Genomic DNA, 26,858 nt, shown 5'->3' with positions numbered 1-26,858 from the left:
TAGTTATAAGCCTTAACCTGAGTTATAAAAGAAACAAAAGAAATGGCTGTTGATAGAGGTAATATGTCTGCATGGTGCCTATTGTTGATTTAAAGAGTTTAAAAATATTTAATTTGCTTTTGAGTCAGTATTTTTGAAAGAGAATTTGAAATACTGTCGCAAAATATGGCTAGTGACACTTAAGTTAGTGTCTGATCCAAAGCCTCCAATTTGGTAGTAGCTACATTTTGTTTTGTTAAGTGAACTGCACTAGATAATTCCTAATTTTAGTTTTCATTGTTTATGATACTTAAAAAGTAAATACTTTTCCATAATATTTTAAGTCAGCCTAATTCCTTTCAATGCTGCTGGATTTTTTTTTGCAGCAGAAATACTGAATGACAGAATACAGACAGCTTTTTGGTATCATCCCTTTTTTTTTGGTGATGAAGAAAACATTGACCTGGATACACAAACTCTTGCCTGTAGCTGCTTGCCGTCTAAAGTCCAGGACTGACAGCAGCGTTCCCATCCAACAGTGGGAAGGTCTTTACACCCGAGGGGCGGGGTGCAGCAGAGTAAAGAGCAGATCCTCCTTTCTGACGTCCTGGACGTCCAATGAAATCCTGCTCCAGAGGAAGGCAGAGATGACCTGTAGGAAAACTTGAGGGTTTTGTTTTGAGGAAAGCTGAATCAGTGGGCGGGAACTCCACATCAACATGAGCCAACTTCAAACTCGTGGTGCGCGCTTGTAGTTGGGGGGGATCGACCTGGATTAACCGAGGATGGATTTCCTCTGAACGTCGATGATCGTTACGCCTGGATTGGATGGGTCGCTGATGCGTGACGGTGCGTAACGATGGCCACCCCAGCGCACCCGGAGACCAGGAAATTTACACGAGGTCTGAGTAAACCAGGCACCGCTGCTGAACTCAGGCAAAGTGTCTCCGAGGTGGTGAGGACGTCTGTGTTGGTCGTAAGTACACACCTTAACCTCCTCCATCATCCACCCCCTCTTCTCTCGTGGTGCCAGTGTGGATTGGGAAACTGCGAATTTATCTTTTACGCACTGATTCAGCTGAAGAAATGGCTGGGCGATCAGCTGGGTGGGAGAGCGGGCTGTCATGGAAAAATGCAATAGGTCTTACAATGAGTAAATGACCCTGACATGTATACACCAGAGAGCCGCAGAGCTTGTTTTGGAGTGGATGAGTGATGATTGCTATGCCAGAGAAATGGATTTTAAAAATACATTCAAAAAATGAAAGCAAAAGCTTTTATGACTCACTGTACTGGGGGAAAAAAAGTCCAGCTCCTAGTCAGTTCATGAAGAACATTGAAAGCACAATGTGGGTGTTGGAGAACTTCTCTTTCGTGCACCAGCTGGAGTGCAGGGTATGGAAGTCCAAAGGTGCCACAAGTCTTTAGATAAATAAGACATTAAATAATTATGTATGCATGTATGACATATTTTAAAGAATAGTACAAATAAATATTTACAAATAATGCATATTTACACACATGGTAGTAATGATATAAAGCGTGAAAGCATTTTGGATGAATTATATAAAAAAGCGTTTTTATAATTCAATTATTTTCATTTGTCTTGTGTTTCGGTGCATAGATAGAGAAATTGAAACAATCACCAGGACCCAAGCGTCTATTTATGGAGCTGGTAGATAAATTTAGTGTCACGTAAATGTATTCACACTCTAATGGTTTGTGCTTCCTTTTGAGGAAAACTATCTGCTATTTGAATTAAGAGTCAGTGAAACTTCAGAGGTGTTTGAGACAATAACAGCTTAAAATATGTAAGGCTATGTAATTTGTAATTTTAGGTGTTCACTTGTCATAACAACATCGCATTAAAAATCTTTGAATCAAAGACAGCAAACTCTGTGATTTAACTCAAGCTCATGTATTCTACTTTACACTAATATTCAGAATCTATTTCACAAGTTCATATGAAATAACAGGGCACATAACATATGGAAGTATGCAATTTTACTCTTTCTAAAAGGGCAAAAATGTTGTATGTATGTATATATGTAGCTCCAAGGAAGCAATCTGGTGCTCTGATAAGAAGTGGCAATATTATTTTACTGTTTACCTTGTCTGACATGACGTAAGCAACTAAGACAAAGAAAAACGTATTTATTTACAGTTTTTCTGCTTTTACTATGCCAAAACTCACAGCAAGTTAAACAGAGTTTCATTCAAGTCATAGCTCTGTACATTGACCAGTCAGTTTCTGATCAGGTATTTCGACAGTAGTAGTAGTAGCCCCACCCACTGACTCTGCCATGTAGCGCTGAATGATAAAATGCTTTAGAGACATGTTGGAGTCGCATCCATAAAACAACAAAAAAAGTTTCATTGAAATAATTTTATTAGTGTTCTTTATTAAAATAATTGTCATCAAATGTGTTGTATATTTACGTAATTCTAAAAGATAATTAATGGCATATTACTAAAGAAATTATTGAATTGTGTCACTTTTGGACCTCCATAAAGTCAGTCACGATATTACTTGTTACAAAATCAGTTCTAACAGCTCATATAAATTTGCATCTCATCTCATAGAGCACTTGCACAGAGTCATTGCATATTTGAGGCTACTATGTCCAGGGCCACCACTTTAATGGAGATGCACTGAGATTAAAAATAACCATTTACAGATGTAGCTGTGAGGCTTCTGTGTCATATAATGCCATTAGTAGTGCTGATAAATGATTGTCTGTCCTCTCTGACTTCCAACATAAGGGCCATCTGTAACACACCTCCTTCTTGGTTCATTCATACCCCAAGGAAAGTGGATCTGACCCCTTTTGTTGTGTCCTTGTTTGGTGCTCCTTTCTACCTGATTCTGTTCCTGCTTTCTTGAAAAAAGTTGCCAGGCAACTCGAAACAGACACCATCCAAGCTCTCTTGTCAGGGAAATGGAATCCTGAGGCAGGATCCCAGACATCCAACCACACCTTCATATTATTTATTCATTCTCACTCTGGTGCACAGCCAGGGGACGCCTGAGGGAGGAGATTGACACTGGAGTCAAGAATGCATGTTGGGAAATCAAAATGCCTTCGGAGGTCTAAAGCAACTTGTAGAAACGTGGTTTTGTGAGCAGGAACACGTAAGTTAAAATGATGATGAACACACAAGGAGATACTGTACAACTGGCCAGTACTTTTAATTTAAAGGTGCTTTAGCTGTAGACTTTTCAAAAGTATTTACACCTGTCTTGTCACAGTTTCAAACTTCACTGTATTTTATAAGAATTTCATTTGAAAGAGCAACATAAAGTAGAGCATAATTGTGAAGTGGACTGATTCATAGTTTTGTGGCATGCCTTTGTATTTATTTCCTTTGAATATATTAAAAGGAACTAAGGTTAGTCTCAGTCAGATTGGATGGAGAGTATATGTAAACAAAATTTTTCAAGCCTAGATGCAGATTATGTCTGGATTTGACTGGATGATTACAACAAATGAATATACTTGTATCTAAACCGTTCAGTTCCCTGCTCTGGCTGTGCGTCTATCATTGGTTATTTTCTGGAAGGTGAAACTCCACAACCTCAAAGTTTTTTTGTTCAGTTTCTCTTCCCGTCAACTCTGACCAACTTTTCTCTCCCTGCTAAATAAACTAATTTCTTCAGCATAATGCTGCTGTGAACATGATTAACTGAAGGATAGCGTGTTTAGGGTGAAGTCCAGTGTTAGTTTTCTTTACAGAGTACCTTCTACCACATTTTTGCTTTCTTTTGTTTTGGTGCTTCAGATGGAACTTATGGTTTTCTTTATCTCACAAATTTTGTCTTATTCTGCTCTAAAGCCCTGATCTAGAGAGAGCAGTAGTAATTGTCCTGTCAGTTCACCGTCCTTTGCTATGGATCTTTGCAGCTCTTCCAAAGTTATCAGGAATCTGTTCCTCTGATTAATAATCTCCTAAAAAGTACCTCCTTCCAGCCTTGTCTTCCCAGGATTGCAATTGTTTTATACTTCTCTTTTTACAGATGACATCTTGTTCAAGGCTTTGGATATTGTTTCACAGCCTCACTAGCCATGCTTATGCTTCTCCACATCTTTGTCCTTGACCGATCCACTGTGTTCTTTTGTCTTTGTGATGCTGTTTTTCACTTAAGCTCTCTAACAAACCTCTAAGCTCTTCACAGTACAATTTTACCTACTACTGAGTTTAAAAGGTGAGATGGAATTTGGTTAATGTTTAAGTGACTTCTGGAGTCAGTTGTTTGCACTGGATTTTATTTAGGGGTATCAGAGTAAAGAACACTAAATAAAATGTATAGTAGTAATAAAATGGTAGTGTATTTGTCTAGCACCTAAAATCTAAACATAAAAGTTTATGATTTTAATAAACAAATGTTGAAATAATTTGAGTAGGTTTGCAGTACTAAATAAATAACATCTACCTTATTTCAATTAAAAGGCTCATCCTTGGAAATGTATTGTGTTGTGTTATATTTATTCATGGAGTTTTAGTATTTGCAGAAACGTCTTAGCTTGACAAAGAATGTAACTTGAAACAAAGCTGCTGTCTACGCAGCTTGTAATTAATTCCTCCATGAAGCATGTGAATGCCACAGTAGGACTGGAAAGATCTGTTTTACGCTAATAAAGGAGTGATTGTGTCTGTTCGGCTTTAAACCACGATGATGTTTCAGCTTGAAGCGCAAGTGCTGCACAAGCTTTAGCATACACTAATAATCTTCTATATCTGGTTTTCACACAGCACTAGTGCATACAACCCTTCTCCTAACAGTTTGTGCATTTTTGTGAAGGCACATGCGGGTCAGAGCCTCATTGTTTATTGTTGGAGTGGAGAGCAGAGAGAGGTGCAATAGGCCTGAGCGACACCATTCCTCTGCTTGTTCACACATCAGTCCTGCTAAAAGCACTATTAGCACCATAATAGCTCTCATCAGCTTTGAATGACCTTTTTTTCTTCTGTAGGGAGGTACTTTAGATGGTCTCATCACCTTTAAAGTTACCAATGTTGTGTGTATAAAATGATTTCCTTGCCAACTTTTTAAGCCTCTGCACAGTTACTCTCATCATTGTATTGACTACTTTGTAGTATGACAAAGCTAAAGTAGTTGTTTCATGTGTAAAATGCATTAAATAACTAGAGGGGTTCTTACATAATTGTAATCAATACGTCGAACTGCCTCCCTGCCTGATTGTAACATGCTAAAACTGTCACTGTTCCTGCTCTGTGGCTGAGTAGAGTGTGCTCCACACCAGATGGGTGTCATTATGAGAGAGAGAATGATGCAATTAGCTGTTAGTTGCCAGAACTTGCATAACTTATATGCTGTGAAAGTGCAGGCAATAGTGTGAGCCTAGTAAATGTAGTGAGAATGAGGCTTGATGGAATGAGGCTTGATGGATGGAAAAAAATCCCCAGTACAGCAGTAGAAGATGTTTATTTTATTTTTTATCTGTTTTGGAGATTTCTAGCTTTGTGCATCTTCCAATTCAGCTTTGCTGGGGATGAATAGGTGTCAAAATTCACACACGAGTCATATTTTAACACAACTAGCCTACAAATAGAGATGCATGAATCATAATTTCATAGAAGCTCTGACTTGCTGCTTCCAGTTGGTGTACACTAATATATTTGTATACAAATAAAACTAGAAATATTCTAGCAATATTTTTTGTTTTGTTAGGGAATGAAAACACTAAAAAATGGAAGCCAAATAGCAATGGTAGTGTTTTAAAAAATTTACTTTGAATGATAGTCAATTGCCAACAATAAAACATTAATAGCAAAGAGACACCAATTTTCTTATTTAGATAAAAATGCATTTCATGACATTTGTATTAGAAAAGCCAAAGTCTATGGGGGAAAATGTCAAGAAATATTTGTTCAAAATATACATCAAATCTGGGGAATAAATGTAGTTACTCTAACCATTCATATAACCATAGTGTCATATGGGTGGTGGTGGCTATCTCCAGTGGCCATTGGGTGAGAGTTGGGGTTACACTCTGGTCACCAGTCATCACAGCGTACCACCTAATATTTAGAAAGAAAGATGTAATTAGTCATTCATTTCTCTAACACAAATAATCTATTACTGGTACATTATTTACTACCTAAAATAATTGTAAAGCATGGATTTGTAATTTGTTTGACATTTTTATTAGTGTCTTGTGCCGCTGGCATCGCCAAATCTTGTAACAGTCACTGTGTATTCTTAGATGCTAAATATAGCCTCCCTTATTATGGAGATTTCCAACAGACTGGGACATTTTCTTATTCCTTGGCTGTTTCATTGACAAAGATTGGAAAGCTCTGAATGTTAACACAAAGTCATTTGCTCTGTAAATTGATCTGGCTTCCTGCTATCTGCTCAAGTCACTCTTGCTTCTGAAATATGATGGATTTCCAGTTTCATTCTCCATAATTTGCAGACATAGTTTGTAGAACATTGTTTCCTCTTTTGAATACCTCGTGTATTTCCTATGACTTCAGTTTTAAACTTTTTCTGATACTGAACACTTGATCATCATTGCCTCTTCTTTCCTCAATCAATCTTTCTTTATTTTTTTATAGGCTTTTACTGGTCCCCCTTGATCTCTGAGTGGAAATGCATAAGTTTCCAACCAGTCGGTCAAACTAGAACCATACATTTTTGGTCATAGGCACGATGTTTGATGGATGGAAAACTGCAATATTTCTCACTGTTGTTGTCTTGTTATTGTCTTTTTGTCCAAACATTTCTATGATATGGAAATGTCCCAGAAGTTGTGTTTATCAGTTGGAGGGAAAGCTTTGATTGTTACCAGTGCCATTTGTCCTTCTTTGTTTGGTAGGGTGGAATTGTGGACTTATTGTCAGGCAAGTCAGTGTACATGAAGTTAATAAATCTTTACAATGAAAGGTAAAGGAACATCCCACTTGTTTTTCATGTGTTTTGGAGCAGGCACTGCTGTAAGTCACAGTACTGATCCGTCAGAAGATTATACTTGAGTGTGTGAGACCTAAGCAGCTTGACCTCCCTACTTATTCCCAGCTCTGTCTGCCTGTCACTTTAAAATCCTCTGTGTGTTTGGACCAAAGTGTGCATAAGCTGCATTTGTTGCTGTCCTGGTTGATGGGTACTCAGCAAAAGTAAAATATAAAGGAGGGCTGAGACAAGAAAGAAGGTAGGTTTAATAATACATGGGTCTGCTTTAGTAGCCAATGGACCCATTAAGAGATTGTACTGTACTATTTGGTAATAAATTAAACAAAACACAGCTGCACATTCAGTGTTGACTCCGTGTGAATAAGCTTTGCTGTGGCACAGTGACAAGTTGACCTACATGCACCCACAGCTACAGTAATGTAGCCTAATTTAGCAATAAACTGAGTCCTTATGGAGCTAACACTGTCACTGCTCACACTTGTGTTCTCTCACTCACAAAATAGTGCAATTAGAGCGATAAAACTCTCCAACAATATAAATAGTATTTTAGTTGCAGAATTAATAATAATTTTATTTCTAAATAAAAGACGCACTGATGCTTATTTTGGCTGAAGCACTTTACATAAACTATATGCTGTTGCTAATATTTTCCATGCGAAAACTATTATATTAATTTTGTTGCCATTTTTGGGATATAGTACTTTTCCCCTTACAGATTTCTTGTTTTTACTTTTCTGTCTTTAATTTCTCTGCACTTTCCACAAAAATTGCTTCTGGTGTTTTTTTGCATGTATGCAGATAAGTAAAAAAACAAACAAAAACAAAAAAAAGCAAATTTGTGAAAGTGGGATTTAAAAGACACATCAAGCTGTAAAATCTGATTCAGTCTTGTCGTTTATTTTTATGCTTCCAATCTAAACCCATTTTCACACTTTGCAGTTATGACTGGAAAGGTTGAGAATTTCTGATTTAATCAAATTAATCTTGGGATAATATGAAGAACCTGCTGGAAAAACTGAAAAGATTTTCCCTTGTCCAACCCATAGAGACCCCAGTTAGTCCTGCGGCAGTAAAGCCAATTCAAATGATCCGGCAGCCAGACAGACGGATTCTGTTCCAAAATAAATGAAGACTGATTTTCTCCCCTGCATAAGGACCGACCGTAGGTTAAATATGTGTTGAAATAAGTGTTAAATGTTTCCTCTGCGCTGCAGATAAAACCTGGGGTCTGAAATGCAGTCCCTTTATGAGATTGCTGGACAATTTTCTTGGACAGAATGTGGGAAATAAGGAAACTTTTAGCTTCTTCCAGACATCTCTGTAATCTACAGTACAGACTGCATCATTCTGAGCAGTCTGTACTTTTTCAGGAACAACATATGGTCATCTAGATATTCATTTTATTTTCACCATGCAGAACAACTAGTTCCTACACAGCAAAATTTCTAACAATTATTCCATCCTGCTGCAGCAGGAAGCGCCCTTGACTTCCTGTCCTTCATCTTTTGTTAGGTCAGAGGCCTGTCTTCTCCTTGATAGAAACATTTTGCTGTTACTGTATTTGGGCCAAACACAAGTGTTGGGCAGGGCCCCAAATTGTAAACCGCCCACTGAGTCTGTAAGTGTTCTGCCTAATAGAGCAGAGTTGTTTTGGAGAACCGGAGAGGTTACCATAACAGAGAGGGGGGGTATGCTGAAGGGTTTCATCTGTGGGTGTTTTTCTTTTAGCAAGTGTTTGATAGAGCTTTGGGACTTGTATTACACTCGCCTCCCAAGAACATATAAACCCCTCCTCACCTTAGGGGAATTGACCTTCTCTTTAGTGCACCCTTAAAGAGCTAGTTCAGGATTTTTGAAGTGTGTTTCTATTAAAAGGGCACAAGTAGTTAATGTGTTACCTGCATTGGATAGACTTTTAATTTAGTAAAAACCCAGACTAGTTGCTCCCAGATGCAGAAGCTAAAGGTCAATGTAAGAGATACAGACACCAGAAAGGACTTTTTTTTTCACTTTTACTCAAATCTAAAAAGTTTGTGCTGTTTAAACTGTCATCTTGTTTACATTCTTTGGTAGTTTTGAAGTCAACAACTAACAAAAGCCACAAAAACACATTAAAATTAAATTTTACATAAATTACCATCACGTAAAGCAGATAAATGAAAGCAAAAAAGAAAGCTAGGAAAGAAAAGCCAAATTAAAATGGGTAACCTAGATTTACAGACTGGGACTGCAGGATCATCTAGAAAAAAGTTTGCCTGTTAAATCTGAGAGCTGTCTGGGATTGATAGAAATTAAATAAAGGCTTGCCCATTAAGAGTCTTCTAATATGGATGAGATTTAGTTTTTTTAATTTAGAAGGCCCTTTGTTCTTATTGTGGAAAAGGTGAAGTGCTCCTTCCAGGTTGAGTGTGAGTCTTGGTCATCAATGATGGTAGAATGGAGCAGTGAATAGAAAGGCAGATTAAGGCCTTGTCTGTAGCAAATTAGGCAATGTGTAGCAATGTGTTTTAATAGACGTTGCTTGTCTCTGCTGTGGTGAAGGAAGAGCAGAGTAAAAATCTTTTTATTTGACATACCAGCCTGCCTACATTTCAGCTCTAACCTATTGTCACGAGATAAGGATCAAGACTGACAGAAGATCCCAAGATCCCGGATACAAGCATCTTAAATGAGTTTCCTCTTTTGGAAATATAAATATATTGTTGAGGTGTGACATTCTTTAGGAGACTTCTCTGAATAAAATTGAGGCAGTTGGGGTGACTCAGGGATTTGATCACAATGTGTCCTGGACAAATATTACTAAGAGGAAACAATGAGACAGGCAAACAACACGCTGGAGGGATTAGATTTTCTTTTTGATATGGGAACATCTTAGAATCCACCACAATAACCTGGAGGCATGTTTTGTACATCATTGATGTTTTGTACATAGGATGAACCTTGTAACCCCCATCCTGATCTCCTGCCAATTATCTCAAAGGTGTATTTAATTAAAATACAGTGAAAATCCTGTAGTGGAGAGGAGGCAGGTTTTATAAGTCAGAGTCTAAAGGTCATTAAAGGAGATTTGGTAGAAGAAGACAGTTATTTACACATAAAATTGATGTATTAGGTGGTTCTCCAACAATTATCTTCCCTCTAAGCATGATCCAAGCTAATCATTTCTGATCTGAGTAAATAAAATATACATTTTAATAAAATAGTGTTGATTTAACTATAATACTATAACTATAATAACTATAATACTTTTGCTTTCTACGACTTTTAACTTCTATGTCAGAATGTTTCTTGGAACAGTTTCTATGTTCTGTTTCATGAGATCTTTGCTTGGGAACTGCCTCATGTCTCCATTTCTGTATAGACAATCATGAGCTTCTTTGTCAATTACTGCCCAAGTCAAATGTGACTGTGGTATAAAGATTCAGAAAATAGTGTTTGGAGTTGTATAAGGATGGTACAGCTCCCAGTTGGTCTTGCAACATCTCTGATAGCTTCAGCCTCCCTAATCTAGATTTATGTTAAATAAAGATTTCGAAATGGTAATATACTGCAGGTTAGACATAAAATGTTTCTGACCTTTCAACCAGACGTTACTTCAAGAATTCTGAACTATCCTGTAATTTGTTCTTAATTTATTCAGTATTCTTCTCCTGCAGTCTCTTTCTTCAGGACATCAGTTCAAAAGCTTTAAACCTCCTCCACAGTTTGTCTAGCTTTCACACTGTGGAAGAATAGTTATATATTTACAGCTCTATCTTCATCTAACTTCCCTTAACTTTTCACTGTGGAGACATACATTCTGCTGCCGCTCCATTATTGCAGCATATTATCGTCAAGAGTGCTTTGCTTTTATCATCCGACCATTAACGTTGCTATTTTTGAACCAGCAGGACATGCACCTTATTGCAGCCGACGAAGACGTTCTGAGCCACAAGTCCTTTGGTCCTGTTTTTCCCCCATCTGATCATTATGGTGTTAATCCAATTTTCATGCCTGTATAAACTGATAAAGATCTGGCATCATTTTGTCTAATCTAATAAGGAATGTACGTTTGACTGATTGGAACAAAGATTGCAGCCTGCGTGTTCCACTATTGTGTAACGTCTGATTCTTTTTGTGCACTAGTATCTGCTATCTTTCTTTTGGATCAGAGTTTATTCCTGTGTCTAATTCTTGGCAACATTACTTGAACCTTGCCTTCAGAACATTGCGAGGGAGTGTAAGTGTTAGCCTGCAGTTGATTCTGATAGTCATATGAATGGCACCATTACAAACAGCTCTTTACACGCACAAGCCCACACAGGACTAAGTGAATGGAGGGGAATCTATCCAGTGTAGGTGGAAGCAGTTATGCCACCCATCAGTGATGCATTAGATTTGTGAAAGGCCTAGCAAGGACGAGCCGAGAGCCACAGGGGCAAAACTGTTGCTCTGCATGCTGACGTGCACCATCCTACAGATTAAGATAATCAGATTAAGCCCTGAAAAGCACTGACTGCAAACGACCAACGTCACATCCACACTATTTGACACAGAAATGTCTAGAAAGAGACCCTGAGTGTTTTTTAAAAGAGGCCTTTACTTTCTATATTAAGGTCTTAACATGTAATTGTGGTGACAGGGTCTCACTGTGAAGGAAGAGATTTGAGAGGAGGATGTAGAGCAACACTCTGAACCTTCTCATTATTGTTCAGGCATATAAAGTAATTATTTTAATCAGCACTGAAAAAGATTTGTGAAGACCCTTGCTCTTTCCTTCTCATGCACAGTGCTGTAAAAATTTAGTTGGAACGTGTGAAACCATGGGTTAACAATGATTAAACATATAATCTGGAAAGAATTACATTTTGTTAGCCACACAGACCTTCAGCACCAAGACAAGATTTTAATGTTGGGTAACTTTGACATAAAAATTATTTCATCTGAATATTTAAGTGTGTATAGGACTTGCTTGGAGAAAAAACATCTTTGAAAGTATGGTAAAGTAAGGTTGTGATGCTGCAGCTCTGTTTGCTTTACAGAATAACCCTGAGCAGTTGTGATGTTATTTTCACATTGTAATTTGATACATGCAAAGCCAGTAATCCTGCAGACAAACCTAAGAACATAATTAACTATAATTAAGGAAAACCTAATTATTGGTTCATTCTTCCACCTGCCTGATCACTCAAGGACATCTTTGACTTGTTTAACATTTGTGTCAAGCAAGCATTTCACTCTGGGTTGATCTGCTTTAAACATCATATCTGTCACCTGACCTCGCTGACATTGCGTCACCATGTCACTAACCTCTCATTCATCCCACGTAGCAGAACAGGATCAGCTGCTGTTGGTTGCTACATATCACTGTGGGGAAGATATTAGCACAGATCTTTCTAAATTTTTGAATTGAAATTTATACTTAAAAATTAAAATACATGTTTTATCACTTAATATCTAGGCATCACATGCACTTAAAAAAAGTAGAAAGTTTTGTGTAGAGGCATTTATTTATAGGTGAAGCTGGATGTTTCTGAAAACTATGTGGGGAATTACTTACTATTCCTGTTCCTCTGCTGATTGTTATCACTCTGCAAACATGAAAGCAAAAGCTGTTACTGATAAAGTTATCTTCCATCTGGGATTTCTTCAAAAGTACCTGCTACTTATTTGACTCCACCCAAGGCCCTAAAGAATTGTGGTAGGCTAAAACGTTTATGTTCTTGTAAATAAGAAAAAATTTTTACATCTTGACGTTAACCTACCACTGCTGATTTTTTTTATTTTTTATTTTTTTACTCACTCTGTGTGCTGACAGTTTCATTAAACTGTGCCCTACCTTCCAGCAATTTCCAAATTTTCTTATGGTTTTGTGCACTCTGTCTGGAGCGGCTACAGCTAAGGGGGATGATTCCTTTTCATTTCACCAGCCTGGGTGCATACCTGACATTCCTAACTCTTGAACAATTTGTAGGCAGGAGGAAGAGAGAAGAGGTGGATTTTTTTTCTTTAAGGGAGTGGAGGCAAAATAGGGGAAGTTTCCTGGCAGGTTTTGCATATCACCTTCTGATTTTCATATAAACAAAGCTTCTAAAGGCAGAAAGAAAAAAAAATCCAAGCTCATTCAAGCAGGAGGTGTGACAACAATTTAGAGCTTTTACTTGTGGGAAAAGGTTTTAACAGAACCAATAATTTAACATCCCATTAAAAGAATCAAAGTGAGGGAAAATACCTCTTCGGTGCTCTTTTTTTGCTTGATAAATATGTGATTTGAAGAAATGATTTACCCAGTTTGCTAGACTGTTTCAGTCACATTATTGCTTGCTACACCATCTATCCCCAAAGTTAAAGTCTGGGCCTCATCTTATTCTTAAACAAGTGGAGATTTTACTCCACTTGTTTACATCATCAACATCCAAACCAACTTTTCAGGTGAAGCATGTAGAGTTAGAAGAGTATGGGATCAAGAATAGAGCTTTGAGGTACTTGACAAGAGAGGCGAGCAGGAGAGAAAACCAAGGTGCACAGCAAAGCATAATCCTATAAGACCTAAACTATGCTACTGCAAAACCTTTAATGCTGATTTGATTCTCCACGTAGCAAATCAAGTCATAGTCATTACCAGTGTAAAAAAAGCTAAAAGGTCTAAAAGCACAAGAATGATAAAAATCAACTTAATTTGCAGTTATTAAAGAGTCATCAAAAATAATGTTAATGTGCAGCTTATTGTGAAGAGGTTTAAACCTAACTAAAACCTTTCAAGCTGCTGTCACAAAAAGTCGGTGACCTTTGTTTAAAAATGACAGATTATTGTCTCCAGCTGTTCTTCTGGATGTAAGAAATAAACATCTTGAACAGTAGGAAAATTTGCTATCCTCGTTATCTTTGTTTGGGTTTTCTGTTCAAGCTTGTTATACGGCAGACAGAGACAAAACGGTTAGTTGTTTTCTTTTTGTTCCCTGTTTATTTTCAGAGACTTGGCATCAGGAAGCTGGATCAAACCAAGTCGTCACTATGTGTTTTCACAGTGTCTCATTTCTTTGATGGATAAGTAAAGTTCTGCTGTGTAGCTGTACAGTTGAAAGACTGCTTCTATCACACTTGTTTGGAGTGAAGGAGAATAAAGTGGTCCTGGAATCTGAACAGTGATATGTGAACATGCAGGCTTTATATTGGGTGGCGTGCAGATAAAGGGCTCAGTATCCCTGACCTGACTTAAGCTTCTGTTTAAGTCTCTGCTCAGGCTTTTAAAGACCAACAACTTTATCCTTTAATGTCAAACTGCTATGTTAAACAGATTGCTTTATTCAGGCTATAACATGAGTTATTTATGATTAGAATCAAACCATCTTTCATTCTGAAGGAGGCGTTGAACTAACAATGCTAGTTTCAACACTTTCATTGAATCCCCTAATCCTCTGAAAAATGCCAAATCCATCTTAGTAGCTATAGCAGCCGCCACTCTTGTTGTGTAGTTAAACTGATCCAAGGAGGAGGTTAAACCTCACTAAATAAAACAAGAAGGGAATAATCTGCAGCAGAAAATTAAACAGCTGCCATGAGAGAGTTCACTGTTGCTGTGAATGCTACACAAATAAACAACGTGAGTTAAAACAGTTGGTCAAAATTCATTGTCAGACTTTCCAAGAACAATCCCCATTTCCCATGGCATGTATTTGCTTTCTCAGGAAGGGTGTGGGCTGCTGGGGCACAGCTTGGGTCAGTCAGTACAGACAAACAGGAGGCCTGCAGCCATGATTGGACCGACTACTGCTGTGCTGAGATTATCAAAAAGACACGAGATGTCTTAGACATGTGATGAATTGATATCAGCCTTTGCTTTCTTTTTTCTTCTCTGCGCTTCAAATTTAAAACTTTTTACAGTATATGTCAGTGAAGGATTTGACAGCGTAGCTCTTTTCTTTTGAGCTTTGTGGTGTACTACAGCTAAATTCAATACATCTGAAGTGGTACAGGTGCACGGACATGCGCTCATCTCCTCTTCCATACTGTACGCTTCCCCTGATTGTGAGCAGCACTCACTGAGCCAGGGGTCAAGAGGATTTCCACTGATTACAAACAAAGAGTCAACAGAGATTAACTGATCTTTAATGGATCCAAAACTCCCACATTATCCCCTCCTTGCAGACCAGTCGAGTTACATCCTGGAGTCATCAATAACTAACAAGAAACTTTCTAAATGGGTGTTCATCTGTTCATTTTGGAAGATATTGATGTTCACTTGGAAATCATACAGATAAAAATGATGAAGTTACAAACAAATCTACAATGATAAATAGGCTATAATTTTGGAAAATAATGCTTAAGATATGTCAGTTGTTTTTTGTTAAAGGGTTTTGATTTGCTGGATTAATGTTCTGTGCAGTTTGACCCACTGATTAAGATTGAAATTGTGAGCAAACCCGCAGGAAATGTGACGCTTTCATAAGATATGTTGGTGTCCAGAATTGTCACCTAACCAGTACAATGAACCTTTGTCCCTTTGTGGAAATGTTTGACACCAGAAATTGTGGTACCATGCAACATGAGGTTCAGTGCTGGATCAGCAGGTGTGACAGAGTGCAGCTTTTCCTCCCAGTGATGGCCTCATGCCAGCGCAGTGTGGGCTTGTTTCAGTAGCAGTAAGCTCTCTGTTTCCACCCTGCATGTCAGAGCCTGAGAGAATGCAATCACATGCCTCTCTCTGAAAACGTTTTGCTGATTTGGCAAAAGGTTTACACAATAAATGCAATATTAACATATGAAGATATTCAAGAAGACAAATTTTGCTCTCTAATAGAATTAGAACATTGATTTTGTTTTCATAATTTAAAACCTTTTCATATAGTTCCAATTATGTGTTTATGTCCACTCGTCTTAAATATTAATGCATGTTTACAACTTTTTGAGGACTTTCTCTAATCCACAAAGGGTCAAAATAATAAATAAATTCTCAATACATATTTTGATTTTGCATCAGTTTGGTTCTGGCATAATTCTAGCTGGACATTTGACCAATCTTTTAACAAGTAATACTATTCATCATTTAAATTAGTTGTTGTAATAGCATGAACCTGACTTTTCTTGCATGCTAGCCTATTTTATTCATAACAAACTAGTTTTGAGGCATGTTTGAAATCACCTTATTGTTAGAACATCAAACTGCGCCCAAGTTTCAGCCTTCTAGATGTTGATGTTAAATAATTCTTCAGGAATTAATGCAGTTTCTGAAAGAACCACAGAGAGCAAATAACCCTTTAACATGATGCTGCCACCATTCTTCACAATTGGTAGATGGTTTTTGGCTTTGAAATATTTGACTCGACTCCTCCAGATATTGATCTTGTCATTGAAGCTAAATATGTCTTAAAGTTAGTCTAGTTTGAAAGTAAAACATTTATCCAGACATTTAGCATGAAAGTGATGATTCTGATGAATGGCTCTCTCCCTCTTAACTAGTACTCTCTATAAGTCAATGTTTATGTTAAACTTCCTGTTGCTTCCAGTTTCCCAACGGTTTCCAGTTTCTGATTGGTGCCTCCTGCAATTTTCTTGTGCATTTTAAATAAATGCATTTTAATCTGTGACTGTTTTGCAGTAGTTTGTTTAAACTGTAAAATAGGACAGTGGTTCCAAAATAAACATCAAGAATGGTATAAAATTAAAGTTGAAATAAAGTTGTGGATGTTTGCTTTGTCATGTAGTACCAGATATTTTCCTTTGGGTGGCAGTAACATAATGCTCTGAGGTTTTGTCTCTTTTACAACAAAACCATGCTCCAAAAATTCTGTTGTGCACAAATGATTACCTATGATCAAACACTTTTTTATTTGTAGCCTCTTGTTTTCATGCTTTTTGCTGCTTTCTTAAAGGTTTTATTGCAGCTGTGCTTAATATATTTGATAATCCAACAGTTTTTTTATGCATTGATTTATAATGAGAATATTCATGCTGTGAATTCTGATGCCTTAAGGCTTGGCACTGCTTTAGACAATTTCTGCTGGTGCAGCAGTAAAATTTGCAGAAACGCACAGCAGGATTACCATATATTAACAAATTGAACCAAGATGCATGGATCTGTTCGCATGCTTTGCAGATATGCTTGGCATTGTGATGTTTGGTTTGTGTGTATGTGTGTGTGCGCGAAAGCTGCAGTGTATACTCATTCCACGCCTGGTAGCTCTGCTACAAAGTAAAGGAAGCGTTGCTACTCAGGAAAATGGGCCATTTTCTTCTCTGGGGGTAAATAAACTATCTCGAAGGAAGAGGATGTGACTGTGTTGTGTTTGTTTTTCAGGAGGGTAAGGGCAACCTGTGCATGAACTAGGTTGCAGAGAGACTTTGTGTTTTTCTTTGTAGCTGTCAAAATAAACTGTCTTAAATTATTACTAGAAGCAGTAGGTAATGATGTGTGTATTTTAGAAACTCTTGAATGTTTGCTACTCTCCCATGTTTTCTTAGCCTGGTAAAACCAATGCCTTGTACTACACTTTACTTCATACAGAGGGTCTGGGCTCTCGGCTGTTGAGAAATGATTGCTCAACAGCTAATCATTGACTTCCTGACTTCCTGGAGGGATGGACCTTGTCGAGGTTTTAAATTTTACCCAATTGCTAATATTCACATGTCACATAATGCTCCAGTTCAACACTAAGAAGCTTATTACCTTATTACCTGCGCTCTAAAAACCTGTCGTCCACTTCAAAGAGAGAAGTGCTGACCCGAACCAGGCAGCTGTTAATGCTAATTCAATATTTGGAAGGATGGTCAACATGGAGTGAACGAAGTCGTTCACTTCCTCTGCCGCCATTGTTAAGGCTACAAGCAGGCTACAATTCCAAAACAGTGCAGAAAATCAACGCCATCCTTCACAACTTCTCCTTCTGTTCACTGATTGACCGGAGAGAATCTGAGTCAAGGGCAGAAAACCCAGACTATACTGGAAGCAAGATTTCTTTTCTCCGAGAAGAATTGCATGGGCTGGCAAAGGCCAGGCAAATGTTTAGTTTGTTATGGATAATGACATTGTAACTATTTCCAGACTGACTGGAGTGTGATATGTTGCTTTTTGGGATCTTTTACCCTACTTCATGTTGCCAGACATGCCACTTCGATTCCTGCTGAGCCCACCTCTGTCGTTGTGTCCTTGGGCAAAACACTTCACTCGTCTTGCCTGGTCAGAAGGGCCAATGGCGTGAAATGGCAGCCTTGTTTCTGTCAGACTGCCCCAGGGCAGCTGTGGCTACAATTCAGTAGTAAGCCATCATCAGCTTGTGAATGAATGCATAATTGGAAATGACTGACTTCATGTAAAGAATCTCTGAGAACCCTTGGAGCGTAGAAAAGTGCTTTGTAAGTCTGATGTCATTTCATTTCTATAGTTATCTTGCTCTTTAATGAATGAAATTATTGTTTTAAAACTGCTTTATGTATTTAGATCATCTTTGTCTGAATCATCGGTTTGATGACTGATGAAACAGTTGTAGTCTGTAAGCAGGTTATTATTTTTTCATGGCACTGTGCTTTGCATTTTAAAAACTGCGAGGCCTTTAGTTTGTTGACATTCCAAGCCTGTCTTTGCAGCCCACCCACATATGTAGCTTCAGGACTGTATCCACAACAAAAACCTTTGGGAGTTGATTTCCATGTTTCCTCCTTGAATTCTTTGTAAAACTCCCTTTTGGTTAATGTCACTCCTTGCTTCAAACTTCAGCATTAAAACTCAACTTGTTTCACTTTAGTTTTTGAACTTTAGAAGTTACCTGTGTTGGTTTCTACAAAACGTTTCGGTAGTTACAAATCCTTATGGTCTTTGGCAGCACAGCAGGCAGAGAGAGGCGTTTTTGTTATGACAAGATTAACTCACACATCATCAGGAAACAGCCACTTCCGTTAAGCAGTCCCAGGGGGGTTCCAGCTGGTAACTTGCTCTGTTTGATCTGCCCTGTCCTGCTGGTTATGTGGGTGATGTCTCTGCGGTCCACCTCTTTGGGATTTCTCTCAGGACAAATAAAGCAAAAACACACGCCTCCCTGTAGAGAACAGGCATAAAAACAGGACCAGCTGTAGGCTTGACCTTCACTCCAAACAGGCTTCTTAGATGAGATGCCAGCGCGTTCTAAACTCCCCTCTGCCTGCTTGGAACCACAGAGATATTTCTGCCTTTCTTGTGTGCACTTAGCACACTTAGAAACTTAGTGTGAAGCAGGAAGCTCAACTTGACTCCTCTCAGCAGCTTTGATGTGTGGAACTTTGCTCCACCCAATGCTGTGCTGCTATAATGGCTTGTAATAGCTTTTTTTAGTTACTGCTGGCCAGTTGAGACTCCAACATGGTGCACATGTTGGCATAATGGAAGTTCAACTGGAGGAGAAAAACAAAACTCTAATCCAATATGTTTAAGTAAATTGGATTTGAATGAGACAGTGACAATTTTAAATAGGTTTTGTGTACAAAACTATTCACCAAAAATATTTTGTTTATATAGACCAGACCAGACCAGACCAGCTTTATTTATAAAGCACTTTAAAACAACCACAGTTGATACAAAGTGCTGTACAATCCAAAAACACAACAAAATAAGAATAATTATAATTAAAAGTAGTTTAAAAACAAAGACATACACTTTAAGCTCCATTAGTCCAATGGTAAATGGCTTGTATTAGTACAGTGCTCTACACTATATCATTCACACATTCACAAGCTGCTGTATAGTAGCCACAGCTGCCCTGGGCAGTCTGACAGAACGAGGCTGCCATGCACCGGTGCCACCAGGCAAATGTCTTGCCCAAGGACGCAACGACAGAGGCGGGTGGAGCAGGAATCAAACTGGCAACCCGGCAATTGTGGGTTGCCACTAATGTCACCAGGTGGTGATGTAGTGCAGCTAAAATATGGTGCTCAAATCTGGCTGTTACTGCCAAAGCAGTTTTTTTGTTTTTCTTAACAATATAATTTTTAACATAGTTTGTAGGTTTGTAGGTGTAGCAACATTAGGTGCTACACATCAACTCATAACACAACATTCACCTAAGACATAAGTAGCAGTTCAATTATGTGTTTACAAGCTTCATACTTGTACATTGTTTTTTACCGTTTTTTTAACCGTGGTTTGAAATGCCCAACATACTCCAATTGCGAACTAGAGACCACTGTAACTTGGCCGCAGTCCAATATGCAACGAAATAAAGAAGTGTGAAAGTACTCTGGAGTGTATTCAGTCTGGTGGAGTATTGATTACACTGAGGCAGCATTTGTGCCACAGTCAGATGGTTGGAGCTACTTCACAGAGGTGTGAGAGCAAAAAATCATTACTACATCTTATGGCTCAGCGGTTACGTTCAAATTTAATAATTCAATGCAACTGTACCTTAAGATTTGGTACAAAAGTAATTCTTTGTTCATTTTAATTAAAATAAAACAACAGATACATAATTTAAACCCAAGAACTGGCAAATAAATGCATGTTGATGGTTGGCACAGCAGCAACAATACTTCAGCATTTTGATGCTTCAGCTCACAATTAATGGGAATTTTTCATCTTGACCACTGTTCAATATTAGAATATCCAATTAAATATTTAGCTCATATGTGATGTGCAATTTATTTTATTTATCTCTGGAAAATAAAGTGATTCGAATAAAGCTAAGCAACAAAAATGAAACTTGTTATTGAACAAAAATACTAACAAAATTTAGTTTAGCTGGCAGAGAAGTTTGAGGCATTTCTTGCATTTACAAACGATTTCAAGTCAGCACAGTATATCTCAGTGAGACCAAGATCTCTTTCAATTTAGTGACTCTAAGCCTTTAATTGGTGAGTGTACTACTATGTCAACTTCTACTTTTACTTTAATACTTAACAGATTAACTCACATTTTCACCAAGTGTCCTTAATGATGGATTTTGTGGTGGGTTCTGTGGTGGTGGACTGGTCAGGTGTTTTTCCAGGTTTCATTGCAGCTTTGTGCCGTTTGATAGCTTTTGTTTGGATGTTATATGTATAGATTCCACAAATGCCATATAGGATGGCATGAGCACCGAAAGCCTTCATACACTGGTCCTTACAAGCATATGATCAATCTGCACCCCCGAGCAAGAGGATTTATGATGGCCACCTATGTTACTGCAGACAATTTCTGCTGTGGTCTGACCAACGTCTCACTCATACACATGTTGCCGTTCTCCACTGAGTAGTTAGGACTCATTTGTACATCCCTTAAATGTAGCAAAAAAACAAAACAAAACAAAAAAAAAGGCTGTTCATCTGTGCAGTTTCCAAAAAGAAGATTTATAACTTTTCAGCTTTCCTGCAGATTATTACTTGTTATTCTATTTAAACCTTTAAATCCCTCTCTGCAATGGCAAGAAGATGAAGGCTAGATTTACAGTGTGAAAGAAACGATAAGCTAAAATAAGAGATTCACTTCCTTCTGAGCAATCAAAGGCTTGGCCCTCGTTTTCCCCCTCAGTATTGCTGAATCTTCCTTCATTCACAGACTCGGCAGCTTTTCTCTGTAGTTCTCCTCTTTCTTTCAAATAAAGTTCAGTATGTCAAGCAGCACTGAAATATTAACACAGCAGCAGCAGGAGGGAATGCGTGCAGGCATTTAACACACCATCATGATGCGAGGAAACTGTCTTTCTTGATGAGCACTTGCTATGAGAGATGTTTTGTGTGGATAGATTTATCTGCATGTATTAATATCAGAGTAGAGATATTTAGTGAAGCAGTGAGTCTTAAAAATGTATTCATATAATTGTTTTTATATAGTTTTTCTGCAGACAATCCTTTTCTTTTGAGACAGTTTTTATTTTCTTTTAAGAAGTCATCAAGGGCTGTTTACAGAAAAAGGAAGGAAAAGTAGGGGATAAACAAACCATGATGAACGTGACCCTGGTTCCCTGTCTTCCTCTTTGTAGGAGGATGTTGTGAGCTTCTTTGTGCTTGGATTCAGCACCAAAACTTTCTCTCTCTATATATATTTATGTATATATATTTATATATATATATATAGAAAGGTTTTGATATTTCAGCCATTCCTTCTTGCATTTTGCACCTTTGAAAAAACATTTGCCAAATGGTTTTACTTGTATTTTCTAATTTGTTTGTTGAATCTTGGAGATACACTGAGATAGAAATGCTGAAATCTCAGATGTAACTAGCATATTGTTTTTATTTGATTCCATTTTAGCAAACTGACTGGTAGAAATGAGAATAGAGCAAACCAAGATAACTCTGAGTTTCATACAAGTTAATATTGTGGAGCAGAAAAACCACTCACCTACATAGACTATTAAAAATAACTTTTATTCTTCAAATGTTATAAGGTATGAAATGCATTGAAATGCCAATATATCAACTTACACCCAGTTGGCGATATCATTTTCTTCTCAGAACAGTTGGTATGAAATGTCTAATCTCCTTCCAACGTATAACATTGAAGTGTAAATAATTTGATCAGCAGTGCTGTCCTGTCAAGGATTTCTTTTCTGACAAACTTTTTACAGCAGAATCATCCCAGGTCTCACACATTATGTCTACACGTTTTCCTAAATGTAAGAATAAAAACACTGATTTCCCAGCTTTTCAAAGCATCATCTGCTTATCTTCCATTTTCCTCATTAGCAGTCCACATACGCGTCATTCAAAGATTGTTGCTTGGAGTGAATCATATCTTGGTGTTTTCCAGAACTTTATCTTGATTCAGTTTTGTTGTTTCACTCCCAGTATCTGTGCTTGGGAGAGCTGGCGGCTTGTGATCAAGTGCAGTTAATCTTTTGCAAAAACCAAAACACAACTCTCCCTGTTTGAAGTCTTGGCCTGAAAGCTTTAAATCCTCCCATGTCCTGGTCTTGTTTTAGAAACAGAGATTTCCGTAAAGCTTGTGCAGGATCACTACCAGAACTAGGCTTTTCAGAGCACTTAGTTTTGCCCGTTTGTTTTGTTTTATCTTATATCAAAATTGCTTTTCCTATCATTTTTAAAACATCTGCTGCAGAATCTGCCATTTTACATATGCTTCCCCCCATTATGATTCATACAATTTTTTCTGCTGTTGCTCTGCTTTTTCCCCCCCAGCTTGAACTAAAAAAGCATTCAGCCATATTGCTGTTTGCCTGACTGTGCCTCAGACGCTCCCTCCGGATATGAACCATTCCGATACAATGTAACCTATATTTCTCACACTAACTCATCTGTCTACTTAAATATATCAAATTTAATGGGGAAAATATGTAATGCATGGATTTTGTTGAATTAAAATGTAGATAAGAACGAGAAGAAAATTTTTTGAAATTTAGTATAGAGCAAGAAAGTGACTGAGCGAGCGAGACAGAAGCGCGCACACACACACACACACACACAAACACTGCGGCGAAGCTCAGCATTAGTCGAAGCAGCAGCAGAGCTCTCGCAGCATCCTTCATCCCCCCTCATCCCTCACTCTCTGCTCTGCTTTGCTCACTCGCTCTTTCTCATCTGCTGACTGAGGTATTCCTGTGCACACACTGCTGCAGCTCACAATTACAGCCTTATGGGACTCTTCTCTTGTTTGAGTGCATAAATTTACCCTCTTTGGATTCCTCTGCCTGGAAACTGTCTTTGCATCCGCCTGTAAAAAACCCCCCAAAAAACTCTGGATTTGTGGGGGTCTGAGCTGAATCATGGACCAGAGTGCAGCAGGGGAAGATAAGAGAAACTGGGTCATGAGCGGGCTCCCCTGAATGATGCCCGCTTGCATGTGGAGGAATGGGGTGCACCACCAGCGCCGTTGTTTTTGACGGGTTGCGAACTGTCTTGGAGAGGAATTGCAGCGGCTACATCTGCAAGGAAGCTGCCGAGCCTGCCGGGCCATCTGAGGCTGAAAGGGCGCTGAGTCGGAGAGAGTCGCGTATCATACCAACACCTAGAATACTTAAGGTCTGCCTTCATTAAATATGGTAGCAGTCAGCGTCATTTTTTTATGTGCATGTTTTTAATTCGTAGTTTCAGCGTAAAAATACGGGATCTAAAATGCCAATTTAAATGTCATTATTTCAAATAACGATGTTTAAAAAAGATGATTGAGACCGAAGAAAGATTTTCATTTTGCACTAAAATCTTCTGTAGTGTAAGAGGGTTTATAAAATATGTTTCGATTCATATTAACTAAATACAGCAGGTTTTTCTTATTGAAAATGATATATTTAACGTTAAGAAAGACAAAATTTTTGAAACTCTTTTGCTTTTGATTGGCCAAAATGCTGAATGAGAGTGCACAGTGAAATGATTCAGAAGTATAAAACGTATATCTCCACTAGGTTAATTTTCTTTCCTATTTCTATACAGAGAGAAAACCGGAAATGCTTATAAGATTGCATATTTCCAAGCACTTACACTATCACCTTTCACATTTGGCAGAGTAATGGCTGCATTATTTGCAGTCTTGTTTCCATGTGAGTAAGCAGTCAGTAGAGTGAAGTGTATAAAAAGTAGGGCAGTAGGAGGGTTGAGCGTTGCCTCCTGTTAAGCGTTGCATGGGTTAAAGCCTCTTGAGAGCTGGGATGCAAGTGAGGAGGTTAAAGAGAGGGACAGTAAGCTCTGTGTCTGCTGGAAATCAATCACCACTCTTCATCTGGGAACCGGCAGGGTTGGCAGAGCTTCTGCCACTCTGTACCAGCTTGTCTTTCCCCTCTTGTTTGTGTTGACTGAGCTGTGTGCGATTGCGTGTGAGTTTGATGTCTTCTTCTTGTCGTGGGCTCATCAGATTTAATGTAAAGTGCTGAGTGACAGTGGCCTGGCTGATGGCAGGGAATTGGGTCAAGGGCACGATTGCTTCCCTTGGCTCAGGGATGGTCTTATCATCCAGACAGCAGGAGTTAATCCTCCATCAGTATTTACAGTCTTTTGTATCGATTGAATGTGTGCAGAGAATGTGCTTGGTGTGACACTTTTCATCACAGAGTAGCTTTAATGAAAATATGTAGAAAATTTGCATCGGCAAAGATTTATGAAAAACTGACTTTGTTTAATCATATATTATGTTGTGGAAAATATTCAAATCCTAAATGTCATTTTAACCTTATGTTCTCCCCTTTATTTCTTTTTTTTATTATTGTGATTAGTGTTTAGAATGAGAATCCATGAGTTTGACTATTAAACTTGATGTATGTCAATTTTATCAACATGTTTATATATATTTTTGTTAAAACTGTCATGTTGTGACAGTTTTAATATGAGACAGATAATCTGTGAAAAAAATCAAGCTTGTCTGTCTCCTGGTCAGAAGCAACTCAAAAATTCCCCAAAACTAGATTTAGACCTCCTTAATTAATCACTCAATTTAAGACTCTGTCAAAAGATTGAAGTGGTGATGATGTAAACTAAATGAGCATGACAGTTCTTGTAAAAAGGTTCAAGTGAAGAAAATAGAGATTTCAGTGGTGCATGGACTCGCCGATTCAAACGCCTGACCGAACGCATACTGTCATCATGTTCTTTTGCAAAACACCTAACCCAACATTGCCATAAATATGTTGGTGTGATTGTGCTGGTTGGGAGGGACAGAATGGCAGCCACGCTTCCAGTGTGAGTGAAGACTAAATGCAAAATGTATGAAATGGTAAAGCATCAACTAGGGTATTTGAAGCACCATATATGTATTATATATTAAAGTTTTTAATCTTTCCAATGCAGCTAATAACCATATGTACTATATCTGAAACTCTCAATTCACACTGTGGATGTTTGTGTAGTAGTTGTTTTTATAGCCCATTTATAATCTGCTGCTAACGTAGTTTCAATCTGGGAAATAAAATTAAGAGGTCATCCAATTACAAAAATAAGAAGAATCTATAATTTCAAAAAGGACAAATGCAGAGTACATTCTTTTTCTTCTCTTTATATGTATCAGATTTTAAACTTTTATTCCTTTGTGTTTGCATGGAAAAAAGTAAATAATTTATGTGTGTTACTCCAGTAGCTGTACGGGATTTGTAATCCACCAAGCCTTGTTATGAAAGGTTATAAACCATAATGTGTGTCTTTTTAATTCCTTCTGATTGAAGCAGGTTATTATTTTTGGAAATTCAAGCCATTGTGACAATAGAGGACAGGCTTAGGCCAAATCCTGGCTCTTTGCAACCAGGCAGAAATATGGTGAGACCAGCAGATGTTAATAGCACTTCTTTAAAATGATTTAAAGGGAGCACCACCTCTAATCTGGACAAATACAGTTTCCAATGTAAGGTGCCAAATGAGAACAATTTTATATGGTTTGTGATAAGATCCCAGACTAAACTTGAATGACATCAAGCAGAAAACATTCGCAGATTATAGATAAGATAGCATTTTTGCCCTCCACTAGAGTTTCCTGTTTACTTTACATTACAGTAGGAGTTCATATCTCTTTGTGGACATGTAGCCTCCAAAGTTGGTTTACTCCTGGGTATCTCTGAATGTTGGGCATTTTACAGATAATCAACACTATACACACAAAACATACTTGTGAGAAGACTTGGAAAGTGTTTCACAAGATCAGTGTCTGGGTAGAGATCTACTTCAAAGAAATCATCTTTTCCCAAATGTTAGAATAAAGTATCTTTGATGATTAATATGCAAATAGCGTTCAACACAGTAGCATATGTGGCATTTGTATGTGTCTATGTTGCTCATTTTCAGACTTGGCACTCCAGCTCATCTTTTTAAAACATTTAGGAAAGTGTAGCAGCTGTGATCAAATTATTTCTTATAATATCACATTCAGCCTTCATAATTGGTATTTCTAATACCTCATCAGAAAGTAAAATAAATCATAATAATAATCTCAAGCAAAACTATGAAATTGAAATTTGCATTTACTAAGATAAACTCTCCGTGAAGTCGGATACTTGAAACTGAAAGCGAAACTAGTGGCTTACAATCACCTGGAAAGATTAGAGAACTCATGGAGCACTGAAATTTAATTTTCTAAAGTCAGTCGATA

The 26,858-nt window shown here is 37.9% G+C and overlaps 1 protein-coding gene across 21 annotated transcripts in view; it reads left to right on the top strand.

Moving 5' to 3' along the window:
• Positions 1 to 641: 641 nt before the first annotated feature.
• The window catches only part of LOC122839614 (dedicator of cytokinesis protein 9-like), a 75,565-nt gene continuing 49,348 nt past the window's right edge, over positions 642 to 26,858 (top strand). For 7 of the 21 annotated variants that reach the window (XM_044131382.1, XM_044131376.1, XM_044131381.1 and 4 more), the window contains exon 1: positions 23,378 to 23,815. In XM_044131382.1, the coding sequence (XP_043987317.1) occupies positions 23,645 to 23,815 (171 nt within the window). In that variant the 5' untranslated portion in view covers positions 23,378 to 23,644. Of the gene's footprint in view, positions 956 to 23,375; positions 23,816 to 26,858 lie in introns of those variants that run through there. The other 14 variants (XM_044131365.1, XM_044131379.1, XM_044131371.1 and 11 more) reach the window with 7 other exon arrangements.

Source organism: Gambusia affinis, linkage group LG11 (assembly GCF_019740435.1).
Source record: "Gambusia affinis linkage group LG11, SWU_Gaff_1.0, whole genome shotgun sequence".
NCBI lineage: Eukaryota > Metazoa > Chordata > Actinopteri > Cyprinodontiformes > Poeciliidae > Gambusia > Gambusia affinis.
This window is presented reverse-complemented; position numbering and strand designations above follow the sequence as displayed.